Source organism: Spea bombifrons, chromosome 4 (genome assembly GCF_027358695.1).
Source record: "Spea bombifrons isolate aSpeBom1 chromosome 4, aSpeBom1.2.pri, whole genome shotgun sequence".
Taxonomy (NCBI): domain Eukaryota; kingdom Metazoa; phylum Chordata; class Amphibia; order Anura; family Pelobatidae; genus Spea; species Spea bombifrons.
Genome location: NC_071090.1, coordinates 26,855,366 through 26,878,278, shown reverse-complemented (window position 1 = coordinate 26,878,278; position 22,913 = coordinate 26,855,366). Strand labels below are relative to the sequence as shown.

Below are 22,913 nucleotides of genomic sequence, written 5' to 3'. Positions count from 1 at the left end.
TCATTGTATTACAGAATAAAGAATATTGCCATGTTTTGATTTTTTTTCTGCACTGAAATAATCAATCCTATCCAATCTCTTAAACTTGTTCAAATAGTAAATATAAATTACATTATAAAAACTATGTCTAAAAATGTCATAAACTAAAGATCTTAAAATAAAAACACATTGTACATTTGTATACAGTATATAGAACTGTGAAAATGCTTTAGGCAGGTATGAAAAAATGCTATAAAGTAAGAATTCTTTCAAAAATCGGCAGATTTATAGTTTATTTTTAGCATTTAACAAAAAAAGTGAGAGTGAACAGAAGAAAACTGTAATTCTAATCAATATGAGGTAAAACTACCCTTTGCCTTCAAAACAGCATCAATCCGTATTGCCTACAAACCATGACTTTGTAGAAGGGTACCTAGCAGAATTGATGCTGTTTTCAAGGCAAAGGGTGGCGACACCAAATATTGATTTGATTTAGATTTATCTTCTGTTCACACACTTTGGAAATTATAAGAATAAACTATTAGCATGTCTATTTTTAAAAGCATTTTTAATTTACAGCATTTTTCACACCTGCCTAAAACTGTTGAACAGTACTGTATATGCAAAAAAAAATAAATAAAAGATATTACAACTTCTAAATTACAAAAATATGTTTCTAAATCCTAAGGGATCCTAAATCCTCTTTAGAATAGCACATTATCTGTAAGGATAGAACAACATTATATAATAATGCTTAACTCAAGATGATTTGAAACAATGGTCAGTGATTTGTTTAACATTGTTATACTTTTGGCATGTCCTGGATCTCAGCTAGCCTATGGGCCATCAGAATCAAAATTGCAGAAACATTCCACCACTGGCCCAAACTTAGCCTCTTGGCTTCTCCCTGGTTTTCAAGAGTGGAGGTACTCTTTTGGATCCTTAGCTGCAGGAGAGTGCATTTTGGCTCATGTGCGATTTGACAAGCCAAGGTTAGGGTCAGGCTCTGCATTTTCTATTTAGCGATTTTTATTTATCAATGGTTACACAAAATATTTAAAAAAAAAAAAACACAAAAAATGCTTACGGGTTTTCCTGGCAGAATCTTCTACAAAGAGAGAAGATATGTCTTCATCCACCCCGACTTCATTTTTAGCAATACATGTGTAGGCTCCTGTGTCTTCATAGCGGACACTGGGAATATGAAGCTCACTTCCATTTGCTGAAACAGATATATTTTAATAATTTGGTATACAAAATCTAAGTTATGCAATTGTTGACAAAAATGTACTTAACTTCACTTAAGGATTCTGGATGGCCCAGTGTTCAAGTAAATAAGGACTAATGTCACGATGCCACATCGAATTGTTTGTATAGTAAATGGTGCATTCCTTGAGAACCATAATACATGTGGTGAGGGCATTGGTACTTGTGTTGTATAGAAAGGGTTATTGTCAAAAACATTGGGCATAATCCCAGAAGAAGCAATGTTTGTATTAAACTTTGGAGCTTTAAACAGTGTATGTACATTTGAGGTTTCTATGAAACCCATATAGAAATTAGAAGTGGCGGTTCATCAGCTAGAAGTAAAGCTACATGCACACCAGAAACCTTTTCTGGAAATAAACTCCAAATTGAGATCACAGACATGCTGGTGGTACATTTTCTCCAGGAGTATTCACATTTATGACAAAGATTAAAATAAAAGTGCAATTGTACCTTATGAACTCAAAATTGTTCTATACGTTGAAAATATGTTTTGATCTTTCATGCTTTGTGGACAGTTATACATGACTACTGATCTCATTTTTTTTTACCATATGTTTGTTAAACCATGATTTGCCTTTTCCATATTTGATGCACAACACCAATTATACATGATTTTGTTCAGGACAAGTAGGGCCTCCCTTTAAAATCTTAGATATACATAAAACATTTTTGCTTTTATTTATTATTAGTGATAATGTGAAAAAAACAAACAAGCAAACCATAGTAAAACAGAAAAATATATATATTTTGGAATTTTGTCTAGAATTTCTTATACATAGTAGGTTTGCTAGAGGATCAGAGATGTAATGTAAGGTGAGTTATTTTACTGAGATGGTTGGAGACGAATTAAATTATCTTATCTCTTAAATTATTATTATCAGAAATGGTAGAGGCTAACACAGTTAGGACATTTAAACATGCATGTAATAGGTATAAAGCTATCCTAAAACAAAAGCAAGACTCAGGACGGATTAAGGTCTGAGTCTCTAGATCAGTCAAAATGGGTAGACTTATCTGCCATAAAATTCATGTTTCTATTAATGTAAGTCAGAAAATTGTAAGAAAACAATAAGACTCCTGTGTTAGCATCAATAAACTTGAATTTGACGAAAAACACAGATCAGAATAAAAGGTATTAAAACTGAGCTACTGTACTGTTTATCACAACATTGTATGATAAGGAAACAGGGTTTGGTAGATTGAGCTTAAATAACAGAGGTAGAACACATGCGTTATATTAACTAGGATTGTTTTAACAAATGAAAACAGTACAATACTTTTGAAAACGTTTAATCTGATAAAATAATAATAAAATAATAATGGTTGGAGTTCAACATTACTAACTTTTTATTATTGATGTTTAAACTCTTCACACATGTATCACATTGTATCTAAATGTTAATACTTTCTAGTAGTTTTACATGCTTTACTGATCATCATGTCATTAGTTGATTAAACTGATAGCACACATTGCAAGTTTATTGTTTTTTTTTATTTTATTTTTTTTTTTTACAGATTGCATTCTTTAAGTTCTACACAATTTGTTTGGAATAAAGCTAAGTCTTACCTAGTCTTACCTATTAATGAAAGTTGTTTTGATAACTTTGGCATTATGTCCATACCATTTTTTAGCCACGTAATTTTAGGGGTAGGTATACCCTCTGCATGACATTTTAGACTTGCAGATACTCCAGGTTCCTGAGCTTGAGTTTCTGGATACACCCTTATAACAGGAGGCACTGTGAAACAAAAAGTAACAAATTACCACTCACTACAATTGGGTTCTAAATTTTTTAAGACGACATATAGGGCGCAACTCAATGGCTCATCTAAAAACTAGATTTTTCAAGAAAAGGTATTACCTGCTAAAACTCACTGGTAAGATATTCAGTTTCAGGGCATACATTAAAAGACATTTAATAAATACTCATACACTCAAAGGCAATTATACTGTTAAACCATAGCACAGGGTCCATTGATTTCACACCTAAACAATTTGTTTCTAAGATCAACCCAATCATCTGCTCCATCTTTGAGATAAACGGACATTTTCAAAATAATTATGTTTCAAAAAGCTGTAAATGAGTAAAGTTCTTCACAGATTCATCCTTGTTACTACAATGAGCAAAAAATGTTCTAGAGGTAATCTTGTCAATACTATATTGTTGTATATTTGTACAGATCATCATAAAATTGCAGCTTTATACTTTCAAATAGTAAACATGCAAGGAGGTTTATTCACTAAAGCGGGAGTTGAAAGGAGAGTTTGCAGAAGAGTTATGCTTTAGCTCCTTGACTTCACTACAGTATATGTAAAAAAAAAAAACGGACCAACCCCAGTGAGCTTATACTACGGGAAGAACTTGACTGCAAGATTTATTTTAGGTCTTCTTTCACATTGAATTATGCATTATACAGGGCCAGCTCAACGGTTCACACATCCCTGGCCTTTCATAATGAAGGTAGTGAGGGAGTTAAAACCACAACTCTCCTGCAAACTCACCTGCCAATTCTCTCTTTAGTGAATAAATCCTAAGATTTCTAAATCATACATTTAAGTATCATTATAATGATTGGTGATATTTAGGCACTGTTAGCGTAGCATGCTTCTTGTAATAAAATATACACATATATGTACACATAACTAAACTAAAGGGTTAATAACAATTTCAGGCGTATTTTCAACACTCATTTTTCCTCCTCATTTTTTGGGCTCCAAAGAGGAAAAAGTACTGTTACTAAGGCTGAAATTGTTACATTTGTAGTAGCAGTTAAACTGAAACTCTTTGATGTGATTTTAGTGATCAAAAACTTTCGACTTGAAGCCTACAAAATGTAGCTATTTTCTATTTGTGAAAACACATCAAAGGAAATAAAAATGACTGCTATAAGGACACTTGTGATATTTTTTTCAATTAGCTCTTTCAATCCAATTAATCTAGAATGTACAGATGAAAATGTATCTATTGTAGATGTGCTAATACTCTAAGCACCCCTCTTAATCACAATGGAAGAGCTATTTTCTATTGCTTTCAATATAGTTTTTTTTTTTACATTTGAACTTAGTCTAGGAGTGGAACTGCAATCCGTGCATTACAAGAAATAAAGTAAGGTCACAAAATAAAGCCCATAATGCATGCATAAAAAGCAAAACTGTATACAATGAATATTCACCATAACATACAGTACATAGAGACAATTCTTGCGTAGTAAGTTTATACCATAATTAATGTAAAAACTATACCCTCATTTTAGTGAAAGCTTGCAAAGAGACTGACAGAAGTTGAAAGCTAAACCCTGACTTTTTAAGCCAAAGAGAAGACAAAAGTCTAATGAAGGTATAGTCCAAACTAAAAACATGAACTAAAGGTAGGCAACCATGACAAGTCAGAGGACAGACTTAGTGCCAAGTCTAGAAGTGTACAATTATTATATACTACATTAAAGATTGTAACAGATTGCCGATATTACAGAGCACCAAAAAGTACACATTTTTATGAACACATATCTCCAATTAAGCATATATAACTGTTTAAAGTATATAAGAACAGGTGCTCCTGGCAAACCTTGTATATTGCTTAATTTGGTACATAAAAGGTATAGCAAAGTATTTGCTATTCAGGACACTTGTCAAAAGATGGGATGTGGAAGGCGAATAATTTTCCATGGGGTACATACATACCTGGGAGCTCTCCGAGTTTGACCCAAAGTCTCCGGGCAAGGAGCTCCCTCTCTGGGTCACACTCCTCTTTTTCTCGGGCAGATGAACACTATTTAGCCATGCTAACTCCCTACCCATTTCTCTTCCAACTCCTGACTCATTTAATACTATTTGAAGCTAGCCCGGCTCATGTCTAAGTAGACCTGTCCCTTGGCATTACTACCCTTCCCTCTGATGAACCCACTTGCTACTAAAACAGAGGATTTTTTTTTTCTTTTGGTTGGCCTTTTTTTGCGAATCAAGATGATAAATTGGCCTAACCGTAAATAATAATGTGTCCATGTGATTTATACCCATGCCATTACATATATATATATATTTTTTTACTGATAAATTTAAAATGCAGAAAAATACTGTCTCATTAATATCATTTAAGGTTCAGTAAAATATGTAAGAAAATGAGTATAGGCATGTGCCAGGCGTAAATATACCAGAATAAAGCAGTTCCCTAACGCTTCGAAGAAAGAAGAACAATTTTAAATGCGGTAGGTGTTGGCGCTAAAAATAGAAAGGACTTCTTTCTGTCACCAAAAGTGCCGTCATTGTGCCTTGAGTTCAAGTGGTCGGCAGAGAAGGTAGGGGAAACATTAAGAGAGTGTGAGAGAGTGTGAATGAGAGTGTGAGAGAATGTGGGCACTGGGCAACAAATGTATATATACACATGTATCAGATTTATTAAATTCACTGATCTTAAAGGGAGATTTGTTAAATGCTTGTTAATGGATATCAGCACATCAATGTTGAATAAACAATGATGTCCATATTTGCAGTGAATTGTTTTGCATGCCATTTACTAACCATTCACCTGAAGGATGTGGGTCTGGTACAGGTCCTCATAGCCATAAGCATGGCATGTGTAATTTCCAATGTGAATGGTTGTTACTTTTGTAATATATAAAGCATTGTCTTCTCCAAAATCCTGTAGATAGAACACAACAAATATACAGAATATAAGGTATTATAATATCATGTTAAACAGTTAGAAGAGAATTGGAGAGGGCAAGAGAGGACAATACGAGCCTTGTTATGGAGATAAATTGTCCAAGAGAGGGGGTTGTAGAGACCCCAGAACTGAGCCCTGCGTCACACCAAGAGTGATCAGTAAGGATGAAGAACAAGTGGCAGAGAAAGAAACACTAAAGGTATAGTCAGAGGCAGGATTTGTGCCAAGAGATAGCCATGTCAAGGATGCCATGAGTATAAAGAGTCTGCAGGAGAGGGGCATGGTCAACAGTGTCAAGGGGTGCATATAGGACCAAGAGCACAAGCAATGATTAATGACTTATTTTAGCAGTGAGAAGTTTATTTAAGTCAGTTTGGTGAGGGCTGTCTCATTTAAATTGTTATGGACGGAAACTGGATTGTAGGGGGCCAAGCAGAAAGGACAGGATGTTGGTTAAACATTCCAGTAGCTTGGAGACTGTGGGAGAAGGATGCTAATAACATGAGCATGTGAGATGTCTACAAGGTTATCACCCAAACATAATTTTAGCAAAAAAATGAAAGTTGTCCCAACCTCCCAAGGACTTAAAGGATGAAACACAAACTCCCTGCTTGACATGAGGTATGCATGTGATATATGATATATCTCGAAAGAAACCTGCTGCTTCTGCCATAATTGTTCGGTCATATTGTATTTGTCTTCTGTGTCACCAAAAGTGTAAAGCCAGTGAACACATAGTCGTACACTGCTATATGAGATAGAAAATCATTAAACCTTGAAATAAATATGCTCTGAGAAGCTCTTAATTAATGGATATAACCATGTTCTTTCAGCAGGGTCATCTTCACAGTACATTAAAATGATATATTGTTAGTTTCACAAGCTATGTTATTTTCTTTTGATGCAGTTTATATGGTTGTACAAAGTCTGCAATGTTTTCTGTTTGATAGGTTTAATTGGTGATTACCATTATTTCATACCTAATTTGTCTGATGCCCTGTGCGTTATTTTTTTAAGTATTACAAAAAAAGTACAAAAGTACAAATATTACAAATTACAGTTATGCATTCCACATAATTCCACACTAATTTCTGTAAGTTTCTGTCTTCAGGTATTGCAAATAACGTACATACGGATGAATATACTGAAACTCATTAATACACCTCCACAAATAAAAAATAAACAAAAAAAAAATAAAAAGGGCTCCTGGACTGTCAAACTTGTTGAGAGGGGAGCTGAACTTAGGCCAATTGTAATACAGAACACAATTTCTTACAAATCCTCCCCATATATGCAAAGTGCAATTTCCAGGATATGACATAATATCTCACCTCCTCGCACAGTTCATAAGCATGAGGGTGCAAGTTACAGATATGTGCTGGAGAAGCAATTATCTACTACCCTTAAAAACATCCTAAACTTAAATATGTTCCTGGATGAATAAAATTCACTGCAATTTTATCTAATATTTTTAAATAATGTATTTTCACTTACATTTATATCTTCCAGATCTAGGAAGTTTAATATAACCCCATTTCGTTTCCATATGATTGGAGGGCGTAAGGTTCCATGAATTGCACAAGTCAAGACTGTACTTAACCCAACCGTTACGGTTGTTACACTGACTTTCTTATCGTTATCAAGGGTGAGCTGGATGACTTCTGTAAAATAGAAAAAAAAAAAAGAAATCCAAAATTATATGAAGTGTCACACTCAGGATTGTGTTGGTTACTCAAACAAAATGGATCACACATAATAAAACATACCATTTGTTGGTTGTCATTATTCTAGAAGGATAATAATTAGTACTGTTACAGCATTCCACTTAATTGCTCTCTTTTCTTTCATTGTATTTGTTTTTGAAGGTTAATCTTATAAAACCCAAGAACTGTGGCAACATATGGCATAAGCAGCAGCATCTAATAAACTTATGTTAAAATTTTATTTAAGATGGGAATAATAATCATATTGATCCACAGTATCTTTTAACTTTAACAGGAATACTTACCTAACCCTGATCCTCTTGCACACTTTGGCATTTTCCCTGGAAGTCTCCTCGAACTTGGAACACTGCAGCAATGATGTTGCATGCAAAGTTATCGTGTAAATGCGAGGGACTGCGTATTGCTGAAAAGACCACAGATTGTGGAAGGGGTGGCTGACATCATAGGATGATGTCACTGCCACTTTTGGTCTGTGATCTAGAGCACACCTGCTCCCCCATTGAGAAAAATTTCTCCTCAAATCTGTCTGAAATATTTGGGCTTCTTAGGGTAATTCTGCAAAAGAGCAGAGTCAAGGAAACAGCCTCTACCCCCTTTCTCAAATCGGGGAAGCATGCTCAGAGTCACCACACACCACGCACCCCTCTCAGCACGCTTCCCCGATTTGAGAAAGGGGGTAGAGGCTGTCCCCTTGACAAGCGGAAGACAGCAGATAAGGCAGGGAGCCATTAAGTGAGACCGAGAGAGCGCGTGAGTGAGTGTGAGAGAGCATGTGTGAGCGAGAAAACACTGTTTTAGCTTTCTAGTATAATTAATTTTTCTTTAATATCAAACTTTAGGGGGTGCATCCAATAATCAGGGGCAGCCTCTATTCAGGACAATGCAGTAATATGTTAACATAAAAATAAAGGTTTTAAAATTGGTTGCCATTCATGTTCCTCAACAAACAAGAAAGTCGTAGAGCAAGTACTTCTGTGTGCTTCATATTACAGAATTGTCTATATTACTTTGTCTTTGTTTTTTGGATTTAAATATTTAAATATCTACTTTTTTTTAAAAAAAAACATCCATATAGCAATGGCATATACGCCACTTGAAAGTATATTTGGTGTATTGTATTGATGTTATTCTAGTCCAGTATGTCTACGGTAAAAAGAAAAGGCGTTAAGAAGTTATCAAATTTGATGGGGTTGATGCTTTCCCCAAACGTAATCTGTGAAAGTAATCACTTTTCTAAAAACCCGCAGCATCGCACACCGCAGTTTTGTGACGCTACATTAGATTCACCACACAAGTGAAACCAGAAAACAATAAAATGTTAACATGCAACTGGGATTTTTTATGTGCAGTTCCACTTCATTATCCATGCAATTTAACAAGGTTACTCAGCATAGCATTATGGGCAATTTCCAAGTGGTTTAGCAAGGTACCGTAATAATATACTGGAGATGAGTGTTGACCCTATGTGACGGGCGGTAAATCGACTGAACTGAAGCATTCCATCTGTCACATTCTCACTGACCAATCTCCTTAAATCATTAGGATTGTCAATTTTATGATGCAGAAAATTCTATTGAGGCCAGAGGACTGTGAAATGTCATATAATAAAGTAACAGGGGAAAAAATAAAATCACAACGAGGTGGCATAAATTAGCATTTTGGAGGTGCTCTGTTGAGCTTCAATGTTATTTAATTTTGCTGAATAATTTGGAATCATACAAAGAAGCCCAGAATATAGAACTACAAACATAATTTATTGTACTAAGAATGAAGGTTATTGAAATGAAACCTAAAATATCCTGATCTCTTAACAATGAGGCATGGGGAATTTGCTCATACTAGAAAATCAATTAAGGACCCCATTTCTGAATACCAAGGTATTTATTATGACTTTGATACCCACTTTGAGTGTAATGTGGTAACTATTGTCACTTTATCTCGTGCACTTTATGTTTGACAAAGATTTAAATTAAATTTGGTTTGAAAAAACAATATTCTTATTTCATGTATGTATAACTTGTTAAAAAAAAAAAAAAAAAAAAAAAAAAAAAAAAAGCCTACAAAGAGGGTTCTAGAAGCAGGATCACCTTTTTAGTGGTCAGTGTCAGTATGTTATCTCTTGTCTTTTATCCACCCGTGAACCACGCCAGAACAACGCTGCCTGAACCATCAAATGGCAGCTGTAACTTGTCAACAGGGAAGTAATAATTAAGTGGGGAAGAATAATCACGAACAGGAAGTTTTAGAATATATTTTAAGAATAAGTAATAGACCAAATTTAATATAAAAAAACAAACAAAAAAAACAGGTTATATAAATGGAACACCGCTAATGGAAATAACTAAAAAGATAAATAAAAAGCAAAACAAAATGTTAAACTATTTACTTGTCTTGAGTTTAGAAACGCATCGCGTCCTTGGGATTTTCCTCTGCCCTTGACATTTACTGCGAATATTAGAAGGTCCGCATTACTGTATGTGAGCTGTGATTTAGTATAAGGCTATAGGACCAAAAGTATGCAGACACCTCACAATCACACCTATATGAGCTTGAAGGACATCCAATTCCAAAACCATGGGCATTAATATGGAGTTGGCCCCGACTTAGGTGGGCTTTTTACAAGTTTTTAGAGTGTTTTTGAGGGAATTTGTGCCCATTCTGCCAACTTGTGAGGTCAGGCACTGAAGATGGACAAGAAGGCCTGGCTTCCAAACGTGCCCAGTCATGCATGAATGGGAAAGGGCCTTCCCCAAACTGGTGCCACAAAGTTGGAAGCATTCAATTGTCTAAAACGTCTTTGTATGCTGTAGCTTTGACATTACCCTTTACTGGAACTAAAGAGCTTAACACAAATCCTGACAAATGGCCCCAGACCATAATCAATCCCCTGAATATATATATTTATTTATTTATATATATGTATGTTTTTATTTTTGTACTGGAAAGGAAGATTGGGGAATTTAAAAAAATAATAAAAAATGTATTCACTGTTTTCCAACATGACTAGAGATACCCTTGCGCTCTTTGCACACCCCAGCAACGTCTCTAATAACTAGAGCCCTTGATGATGTCATGTTGATAAAATAAGTTTAATGCCGAAAACTAAACAAACTAACTATACTAATGTATCTATACCCTTTATCGCTGCCTTTATATTGCAATTATTTTTGCTTTGGAATCAACAGGCTATAAATGGCCATTATGACAATAACAATTATTAAGTCATTGCATTATAAAAGTTAACTACAGATCCATAGAAGTAAAACTATTGATATTTTGTTTTAATGGAATAAAGACTTTCAGAGACCCTGTATGCAATGTATTTTAAGCCTAGGAGACCACTTTTATATGAAGTAATTTGAATTGATTCTTCCAGCAAAAGATATTAGCAATCTCGGTAATTGTTTTATATAAAAAAATAAACACACAATTCTATAGTGCTTATCTCTTAGCTCACATATTTCAAACGAGGCAGCTGTTGACATTCATTGAACAGTGGGAAATAATTGGGTTACAAATAAACTTAGGACCCATTGCAACTTGCTGCATTGCTCCCTATTTAGTGGTTGTAGGTTTAAAACAAGATAAATAAACAAAGCTAAAGAAAAGATAGTTGCTGTTGCTCCAAAGCCTTTGTCTGGCTATATGGTTAAACTACACTCACTAGCCACTTTATTAGGTACACCTTGCTAGTACCGGGTTTTGCCTTCAGAGCTGCCTCCATTCTTCGTCGAATACTTTCTACAAGGTGCTGGAAAGATTCTTCAGAGATTTTGGACATGATGGCATCATGCAGTTGCTAAATATTTGTTGGCTGCACATCCATGGTGTGAATCTCCTGTTACACCAGATCCCAAAGGTGTTCTATTGGATTTGGATCTGGTGAATGTGGAGGTCATTGGAGTGCAGTGAACTTATTGTTATTTTCAAGAAACCAGTTTGAGATGTGAGCTTTGTAACAGGGTGTATTATCCTGCTGGAAGTAGCCATCATAAGATGGGTAAACTGTGGTCATAAAGGGATGGACATGGTCAGCAACAATACTCAGGTAGGCTGCCGTGTTTAAACTATGCTCAATTGGTACTAAGGGTCCCAAAGTGTGCCAAGAAAATGTCCCCCACACCATTAAGCATGCTGGGAAAAAAAGCCTGATCCCCTCTGACATGCCCTTACCTGCAACTGGTAAAAGCATGTGGAGGCATATGACTGGAATAAAGGCTGTTTCAGTGGTCTTGGCTGACCACAAGACTTTTTAATTAATTGACCCTACTGAGATTTCTGGAACATCATCTCACCAAATATATGAGATTACCTGAAGCCTTCTTCCAGAAAAACTTAACAGGCTTGGTACTTCATGATTTATTATAAAGTCCACTGAAGCTGCAACTCTCCTCTAAACTCACGCGAGACATCCCATTTTGTGAATAAACCGCTAAAAGTGAATTTATTTAATAAATCTGGAAAAATTATGTTGTGTAAATATATAATTTATATTTTTTAACCATAAGTCATACAGTTTTAAAATAACTCTTTTCTCAGTTTTTTTGTAAGACTAATATTCGCTGATGTGTGTAAATTGTGATACTTACTGAAACCTTTAAGCTATTGCTTGAAACAATAATCATCCCCAATTGTTAAAGTCAACCATAAGAAAGCATTTTATTTGGTATCACTTTTGTTAGTGGATTGATAAATGGAGTGCAGTTTGGTGCACAATAAATTCTGGTTTAACACTTTAAAAAGTCCATCTTTAAAGCTATCAGTGGAACAAATAGAGCAATAAAACAGAAGAAAATTGAAAATTTTATGTCTTCTTTCAGAAACATTGGTGTGAGCTAAGTTGTACTATGGATAAACTTTTTATGTGGCATGTATATGATATATTTATATATATACCGGTATATATACACACACACATATACATACATACATACATACAAATGAAAGCAAAATAATACAATATTTAATTTCTACTTATGATGTTAATTATAAAAAGGTTAGTTACTTGAATATAAAAAAATTTAGAAAGCTGAGAAGACATGACCTTGAAGTACACCGATAAAAAAAAACTTTAAACAACCATTTACAAGAAACATTGCTTCATATAAAGGCTGCCTTTAGATCTCATTTACTTTGATGTGTGTATTAGTTTTAAATAGTGTAGTATAATCTTTAGTCTAAAATTTATTGTTAAAGATCGCAGTGACTAAAATATTTAACTTCCATATTGTTGTGTCCTTGGGATAACTACATCTGGTAATTATTAGAAGTTATGTTTTTTCACCATATAAAGTATAACATCTAACACAATGGCACAAACACGAAATGAGTTTTTGTTTTAATAGGCTTATTTTTGTTGCAAGTGTTTCAAAAGAACACTTCAACATAAGAATTCAAGATAGGCTATGCAGTTTACCATGTGGAGCCTGAGATCTGTCTCTTAGAGCATCAGTGGCATTATTAACTAATCATTTTTCAGGTGAGCCTGGGGTCATGTGCAGCGAAGTGGCCAACACCCTCTGCCCATTCATACAGAATTTATATCAACATCCCCGCTCAATGTAATGTTACACACACTGCACATTATCTGCTTGGTTAGTGCCTTGCATTAATCATTCTGTTGCTGTAGAATGTGCACCTACAAGGGCATGAAGAATTGGGGCCAATGCTGCTTGCAGAAACTGGAATGGCCCTGCATGAACAATTCAGCCTGAACCAATCAACAACAATCGGCAGCAACCCTTTCAGGGCTGGGGGGTTTTCATACCCTAATATGTTAATGTAAAGAAATCTATACCAAGATAATTATTTTGGCAATTTTGCTAAGGATTTCGTTTACACAAAAAACTGGAGAGACCAGCAAACAAAGAAGCATGGCAGGGTAAACACAGGGCCGGCCCAAGGCAAAATGCTGCCTGGGGCGAAGTTTAAAATGCCGCTCCCCCATTATCTACCCTTCCTCCCCCTCCGTCTATGCCGCCCCCCCATTATCTACCCTTCCTCCCCCTCCCTCCCTATTATCTACCCTTACTCCCCCCCCCCTTGTACTTGCCTTTCAGCACTCTTGCGGCGAGTCTCCCTGTTCAGTCTCAGTGCCGGCCTTGTAATGCTGAGCGCCAGAAATTACGTCATCTTCCGGCGCTCAGCATTACAAGCCGGCACCGAGACCAATATGGGAGACTCGCTGCAGAGGAGAGAGAGGGGCGCCAAACGGGTACTGACAACTTGGTAAGCGAAAACCACTTGACACCCCTCTCTCTCTCTTCCGCTTTAAAAACAAAAGCGGCCGGCAAAGTGGAGCCCTGGGTACACATCAGTATATTGAGATAGTATCCTGACACTGGTCAATATTTAGCACTTTGTAGTTTTGAGCAGTCAATGACTATATTTGAATTGGTTTATTCAGTGTAGTTGAATTTGGCTGCTTCTCACAAAAAATAATTACATAAAATATAGAACATAAAATATCAAGAAACTAACACACAAAACAAAACTTTCAAGCCAGACAGATTTTAAAAAAACTGTGTAAGGAAATGGTTAAAACATGTGAAATGAATTGGTTAAAGTATAATTCCACATCATATGTTAAGAGATTAAATTCAACAGCATAATCAGCCATTTGGTAATATTTGCCACTATATAAAAACAAGCAAGAGACGGGGATGTTTGAGATACTCTTTGTAGTATAATATTCTATTGCAAACTAAAGCATTCTACCACCTACATGCAATTGGTATTGTATGTGCTAGGAATATGAAACAGACCTGACCTGTCTTCTCCGATTATGAATATTATATCGTTTTTTGGGCTCTTCAGTATAGCCAGATACAAATTGAATGGCTTTAACAGAGATAAAGTGGAAAAAAAAACAAACAAAAAAAAAACAGCTGAAATTAAAATGTCATGCAAAAAATATACAAAATATTTTAACATACTTTAAAGTTATTAAAAATTTACTTTTTTTAAATTTGTAGTGTACAAATACAAAACTATATACTTAATAAAAGGAACAGTTTCACAGTTATAGAATATATTAAAGATTCTATTCACAGAAATTAAGGATGACTAAAACCCCACTCTATTCATACTGTTAAATCAGTCCACATCTGAATATTGCACTATATATACTATGACAAATGTACTTTGTATGCAAATGTCCTTCCAAATAAATGATCAAATGTTAAATAACACACAAATGGTGTATTTTTGAATTTTCAAATGCAAATTTTGCAAATTTTGACTGTGAACAGTGAATTATAAACTATGCTTTTGAGTCCTTTTAGCTACACAAGGATGTTATTATCATTGTTTTGGCTCCATCTGGTTCACTTTTTTATATTTAAGCAGTCCAAACCCTCAAAAACATTTCTGTTATTGGTTCAATGGGAAAATGGAGAAACCTGGTATTACATTAAGCCACATTACCGTATTTTGGATATGCAGAATGACAGAAAACCCTGGAGGTTTCTCTTGTGTGGTGCTACTCATCAAACTTCAGTTGTTTATTTTAATGGAGTTTATGCACAGTTTACAGCAGTCTGTGCTTGTTTAGATATGAAATATGTGGCACAATTAGGTATCATTTTTGGTATTCAATCCCTTAACAAATGCTATGTAGCAAAAAATGAAATCCTTAGTAGGACCAATTGTAATGTAGAATGTTTCTTCAAACCCAGGCACTGTCAGGGTTTACCGCAGAGGCTATGGGTATAATGGGCACCTGGGTTGACCGGGAGGTCCTGGCCATTGTTGCAACCTTCCTCACAGTCTAAGCCAGCTACAAGTGGGTAGCATCTCTGGTAAAGTATGGTCGTCCCGGGTAAGTCTCCCAAAGACTCTACTATCAGTCACAACATGACTCCAGTCAGGATGCAAAATAACACACTGTTTGGAAACTTGTGGACTCCGGCTACCGGGAGACTGCCCTTGTGGGACGCAGCCAGGACTGCCCAGTGACGTTGGTGAGCAGTTCCCACCAACATCAGTGGGCGTTCCAGCTGTCATCACAGAAACATCCACATTTAAATGGGGGAAATGGGAGGGGGGGGGTCATGTCAAGAGAATTTGTGTGTTGATCTGTGTACACTGTGAGAGAAATAAGCTTCCAGAAAGGTAAAGTGATAATGGGAGAGGGAGAGAAAGTGTAAGCGAGTGATGGAGGAAAGCAAGAAGAAAGTGAGAGAGATGATAAGGGAGTTAGAGAGGGGGTCAGTATGTATGCATGTTTGTATGTTAAAGTAAATGTGCATGAGTGTGTGAGAATTGGTGTGTATGTGTGGGTTAGTTGGAGTGTGAGCATGACTGTGTGTGTGTTTGTTAGCATAAATATTTATGTAAGTGTGTGTTAGCATGAGTGTATATGTGTGTGTGTATGTTAGCATGTGTGTATGTGTAATTGTGTGCTCGAGTGTGTGTTAGTGTACGTACGTTTGTAGAATGAGTATGTATGTCTGTCTGTGTGTCAATATGAGGTGTGCCAGGGTGTATGTTACCTGGGGGATGTGGCAAAGGGCCAATTGGCTTTGCCTGTTCCAGGGCTAAAAGATGCCAGCCCTCCCCTGATGGTGCACTGGTGGGAGTGGGAACAGAGGAGACATTCATTACCTATGTAATAATGAAGTTATAATGTGCAGATCTTTTTTGTAGGGTACAATGGAACAGGGCTTCTGTTTTGTGTTTATAAAGTATCCTTCTCCTTATAAGTATGCTTTTCGAAATATTCCTCCCCTTATTACACATTAAAGAAGCGGTGGTTTTTATTTCTTGTTTTGGCTTGTGTTAGTCATACATTTCCACATCATATACAAATACTGTGAAATACAGAAAGCTCAGTTATGGTACAGAGGGAAAAAATGTAGGATGCAAATTTAAACGTCTTAAAATGTCAATAATAATAACATTTATTCTATAACAATAAACATATAAGCCATTGCTGCCAATGTTGTTTTTATAAAGATGCATGTCTTCTGTTGGTAAGTATTGCCTGAAGTTGATACTTTATAAAAAAAAAAAAAAAGAAAATAAAGTATCAACTTCAATTTTATTACAGAAATGTTTAAAATGTCCAAAGACTATCCCTTTTGTTTTATAGGGTGCGAATAAAAGCATAGATAGATGGCAGGGCTTTATTAAGACTTTTTTACATGACGTTGTGCACTATTGATAGCTGTTTATAAGGCATTTCTATGCATCAGCCTTAAAAAATAAATATTATTTTTATATGTTGCATCTAGTTTTTGCATATTTATATCTGAACTATATACCGCTTACAGGTTACTTACAAAAATTGGTAGTACATATTTATTGTAAATATAAATGTTAAGTTTCATCAGTAAATAAAAAACATATTAAATTGCTATACTCTGTTTAAAGTATCTGTTGTATCAATTGCATTTCTGGACTCCTTTCTATTATAGTAAAAGTACAGAGATTTGGATTTATGATTTTCTAGATGACAAATGCCTTTTCAGACATTAAACAGACTTATATGCAATAAGTGTCAGTGGAGAGTTGAAGGCAATTTTTCAAGCAACATTGATTTCAGACTTATACATCTGAAAATATCAATGTTTTTCATATACTTTAGAGGCGATCACATAATTATATTGCTTTATAGATAATTAATATCTTGCAAATTGCTGAGATTTTTTTATTAAAAAAATACAATGGTTTGTTCTCCTATATATCTTTATATAAATATTGATTTAAAAATGTGTTAATTTTTTTCTGTAAACACAGCACACCAGACTTATGGTTTCTGCACATTTAGATGTCACCCAACTTTAGACTTAGTGTTGCTCCAATCTATAATCTACTGCAATAATGTTCATACCTAGGAACTCTCCGGGTTTGGCCCGGAAAACTCCAGGAGACGATGCGTTTTCCCTGTGCAGTCATGTGACCTGCAGCTTTCCCACTTTTGGATTTTGCAATTGCCCCCATCACCCCTGGGACAGCCACTGGGCACCATCAACCTTAAATGTATTTTACATTATTTTCTATCCAATTCAATCACATATTTGTTTTGGATTGATGCACAAATATTTTACTCCAACAAAGGAAAAAAAACCCAACACAGCGCTGCACCAGCTGCAATGTGAACCTATGTAACCCCTCATCACACCTCAAAGATATACCAAAAAATAAATAAAAAATGATTCATGCGCTTATAGTGATGAAAATAAAAATATTGAACCCGTTTCTGAATCAACAGGGAGTATAGAAGGTGTTATCTATTGCCAGGCACTCCTATCAGATGCTTCCTTGTGGCAAGAAGGCAAGCAGCAATCAATGAAAGAAGAGAATGTCAAACAGGGTAATCTAAGAGGCCAGCAAGAGGACTGGAGTCCAAGGACACACAGGAACCAAAGCTCTGGAACAGTGGAGCTATGATGAAGAAATCTGTGGCATTTTTTTTTATTGCTACAGGTTTCCACTCCTACCCTATCTTGATCAGTTTGAATGGCAGAGGGGTGTGTTTCCATAACACACACTCCTCTGCTAGTTTGATCACAGGTCATAGGAGGCCTAGTGATTATGGAATCAGCCTCTCCTCCTCTTCTACATGCGGAAACGGCCTCATGTCTACTCCATGATGCGTCCTACTATGCGATTGCAGTTGTGGCCTATATTGTGACTATGGAGCTGTGCAGGGGTGACAGCCTGCGGAGAGCCCGGACCATGCCAGGAAAGGACCAGTATGGCCTGACATCCGACATAACCAAGCACATTGTTACTAAGTTTCAAGTCAAGTAGTACCCCCAAAGTGCTGATTTCCTCAATCTGACCTCATTTATTGCATTGTAAGCAAATGCATTTGTAATACCTGAATGCATTACTTTGCATTTATCAATATTCAATCTCCATTTCTCTGACCATTCTTCATTCAATCATTCAGCTAAACACACGTCATGATTTGAATTTATAATCCTCCGATCAATTCTTTTATACCAATACATTGTTTCCTACTTTGTCCTACTAGCAGCAAGAACTTGAAAGAAGCCCACATGTAGAGAAATAAAATGCCCAAAGGCAGGCTGTACTGCATAAAATGTCAATAACCAACACTTATGATGTTTCAGCAACTTCTGCAATAATCCTAAACGCCTCAAGTTAATGTTCATATCTTAGAATGGCATAACTATTCCAACCAAGGTTTTTTATTGCTAATTTGTTTTAGGTTTAGGTTTGCGACAGGGAAGGTATTTGTGTAAGAGTATTTAGACAAATGTTGGCTTTACAATAGGAGTGTGAGACAGACAATAGTTTGCGGCAGGCGTGTGCGGGGCAGCACTGGCCTCTTGACAGAAGTGTTCAGCAGTGCTGGTCTCCGGATGATGGCAAGGTAGAAAAATGGCAAGATCTGGTAAGTGACAGCAGGAACTTTTGTCTGTGGCTAGAACTTGGCAGACACAGGACACACTGTAGACTGTAGCAGAAAGTTGCAGGCGATGGCAAAATTTACCAGCATGAGAGGCAATATTAAAGTCAAGCTTGATGTGGTCATACACGGAGGAAGCACAGTACAGAAGGGTGAGACAAATAAGTTATCATAGCCCAGCCAAAGGTTAAATACCAAGAAATTAGAGATGAGTGAGGGTACAAATTTGCAAACCAGAATTAAAAATCAAAAGCAGGGTCAATAACCCAAAAATCTATGAAGCTAAAACAAGGTTATAATCATAAGAATTCTAAGATGACTATTTTACACGAGGATACAGTAAAGTCATGAATATTGTTGACGAGGTGCTAAACAGTAAATTTTAAGATTTAAGTACACAGAACCTGCCAACAGGCAACCCACAGCATGTACAGCTGTAGAAGGCTTACGACTCCCTGGAGTCATAGAATATGTAATACTGAGCATAAAATCCAAAAGAAAAAGATTCTGCAAATATATTAGTAAATTAATTTCTATGAATTTATGAAATATAAACACACTTTCATTTTGATAAACACACATTACATTCTTTAAGCTGTTTTTTTTTTTTACTACTTGTACCTAACGTACTATGCGCAGTAGAGCACAGGTAACTATTTTTAATCTAGACATCAAAATTTAAGAATGCAAGAGTGAGGTAACAAATATTCAATTCTTACAGAAGCACAGGCATTAAAAAAAAAGTATATATTCTGCAAATTGTCAGAAAACTGACATTGTTTTCTAGTGACAGCTGATGTGATTAAAAATGTAACTATGCAGAAATTGCATTAGAGTATAATTCTATTATTAGTCCTAAGAAATCTGTTCAGTACACCAAGTAATTGAATATTTACAAGGTTTGAATGACACTTGATTCATCTGTGCATGAGGAGATAGAATTGACCCAGTTTTATTAAATTGGTACACTATTATACCAAATGGAAGTTCAACACCATCTGAATAGTTGCAGGATCATAGTACACCTACTCAATAATAACAATAGCCAACAGCAAATCATATGGACACTACTCAACATATAATATGAAGCATGCAGAAATGGAGATTTAGCTGTGTGACCAAACTTTATAATGGAAAAGATACATGAGCTAAATGATTTTGGCTGTAGTATAGTTGCTGTGTCAGCATCTCAGCTGATCTCCTAAGACTTTCATGTTCTACAGTCTACAAAGAATGGTGGACTAACCAAGACACCTGCAGTGAGTGGCAGTTCTATGGATGAAAACATTTGTTTATGAACAATGTCAGAGAAAAACTGTAGCTAGAATAATTCTAGATGACAGACTGCCATAAGGACAACTTACGGAACGCAGTAAAGAGCTCTGGGAGTGTTAGATAGCCATCAATGTTGTAGTCATCAAATCGAAGCAGATCTCCTACAGTGCAATCCAAGAAGTGGTCTTCCAACTCCACCTGTTTTGTGTGCTAAAGAAACAAAAATATACAATAAAAATTTTAAATGCACTCTGATTGAAATAAACATACATTTAGATGGTTGAATAATATTTTTCCCAGCCATGTCTCTATCTACGCCCCCAGACTACTATTAATGCTGATAGTGTGTTTTAGAAACCTTTAGTACTGAGAATGGAAAACTTAACACAATGTTAATTAAATGTCAAAGTTATCAGTAATGATTTGCTTATCCCACAGGTACTGAAAATGCCTTATTTTTTATTTTATGCAGTTACATTATTTTAAAAATATACAAAAAAGTGTTTGAGTCCATAGAACTCTGAGGTTTATTTATAAGTATGTTAGAACGGAGAAGGCTTAATATTCTTATTATGCAGTATACCATAAAATAATTTCACAAACCCCAGGAAGGATGCCAATTTTAAAGCTCACCAAGCAGAGACTCGAAGATACCCTTTCCCTACATGTTTTCTGAATTGAACAGTCATAACGTGGGTTGGTAATAACATTAACCCCATCCTATTAAAATACACACATGAAGAAGGAAAGTGGACAAATGCCACATTTCAAATAGGACAATGGTTTGTCTGACTACTCCTGGTTCTTCTCCACCAACAATGCGGCAGCTAACCGGAGTCAGCCCTTGTGCTTCTAATACTATAGGTAAGCTCCCCATCCACACTCTCCCACGTAAGAACAATGTCTATATACATAGACAGGTAGGCAAACAATTAAACATGGATATACATGGATGGACCCATTTTTTACATAGGTATTTCTTGTGCATGGTTGATTATTTTCGGGGCAGACTGACTAATTGGTAATTTAAGTGTAAATCTATGTAAGCGGAGTTGTTCATTAAGGATTGCCTATAATGCATTAAATGCTTTTCTGACTTCATTATGTGGTAGACACACTGTGTTGAATTAGCATTCAGATGTAATTCCAAATTGAAAGTGTGGGCCATTTAAGTAATACAATGCCACGAAAAAGTAGAGAGGTGAATTTTTAATGGACCTTTGCCTTTTTGACTAAAAGTAACAAATAGGATATCAATAGTGGTAACACAAAACAATTACCATTATTTTTTACCATGTTTTCTATTTGGCAAGCAAATGTTTGTAAGGGAGAATGAAATCAAATTTAAATAAACACTTTTTGGGGACAATGTAATTTTGAATTGTTTTGAGCAGAAACTGTTATATATATCAAGAAACCAAGACAGCCAATTAAAACACCATATAAAACTAAGCACTAGATATAGTCTGTGGATGTTATTGAAATATAGGAATTGTATGAATATATGCAAGCTGTATTACTGGATTAAGTTGTATGTGCAAAGTGTCTTGAATGCTTTAAAATTAAAATCTCACTGAACAATGTTTGTTCATTTCAAAACTAACTTCACTGTAAAGTGCTTCTAGTGGAAACATATTGCCAACAAATCTTACATGTCCTGTACAAATTCCTTTCAGAAAGTCTCTCTTTAATAGATATGCTAAATATAACTATAAACAGTTTTTTCACTAATTAATTAACATATCCAGAGAAATATAATAGAAACATTACATTATTCTAATGAATAAGGCGTTTGGGTCATTAAAAGTGCAAGGGCACCACCATATATGTATCATTTGCCTGCTTACTAATCATCAGAACTGCAATGAAACGGATGTGGCAAAAGATGTTACCCAAGTACACCAATGTATTTTCATAATAAAACTAACAAGTTGTTCCACTCTTCATATATACATACTTCATCGATACTATCCATCAATCAAGCTTTTTCAGTTCACATTCTTCATTTTCCCTTCATCTCTAAAATGCCTTTTTTTAAATTCAATTTGAAATGCCAGAGACGTCACCACTATTTAGGTAGCGTGACCAAATGTCTGTTGGTACTAGCGGTGTGTTTGGCCATCTACATCAGTAAGGGATGTTTTTGTTAGGAGAGGTGGTTGTGATTGGCTGTAGGGCTTTACAGCATGACCTTAAATAAACTCGGGAAAATGTCAGCCTTTTCCCTTTTGAGCGCGAAACGATAGGTGTAGCATACTGTACCATATACTGTATCTCTAGGCTACTCTGTATATCATTTGGCCAATGAAGAATTTAGTTGGAAAGTGCGGTGAGTATTGATTGTAGTGATCCTTATTCTTAATGTGTGAGTAGAGTCTGCTCTGCTTATTTACTGAAATCTCTACTATGTGGACTGCAGACTCCATTTTCCTCCGCTTATTTCAGGTATAGCAGCTCAGTTTCCAACAATGTTTGATTTATCCTTCTTAAGTTCTTTAACTCTGTCACTTAGAGACTGCTTGAGCTATGACACAATGGATTCAAATGCGGTCTTTTAGATAAGCAACAAATTGCTAGTTTCCGGCTGACTTGTGGTTTATCTTGCTGGGTGATGCTGGTAGA

At 35.6% G+C, this 22,913-nt stretch overlaps 1 protein-coding gene across 1 annotated transcript in view; it reads right to left on the bottom strand.

The window, feature by feature from the left end:
* The window catches only part of FSTL4 (follistatin like 4), a 154,846-nt gene that overhangs the window by 15,911 nt on the left and 116,022 nt on the right, over positions 1-22,913 (bottom strand). Inside the window, exons 5-9 of the mRNA XM_053463642.1 lie at positions 20,381-20,501; positions 7,407-7,573; positions 5,768-5,888; positions 2,826-2,987; positions 1,067-1,201 (exon numbers count right to left, since the gene is read on the bottom strand). Coding sequence (XP_053319617.1) covers positions 1,067-1,201; positions 2,826-2,987; positions 5,768-5,888; positions 7,407-7,573; positions 20,381-20,501 — 706 coding nt within the window. The remainder of the gene's footprint in view (positions 1-1,066; positions 1,202-2,825; positions 2,988-5,767; positions 5,889-7,406; positions 7,574-20,380; positions 20,502-22,913) is intronic.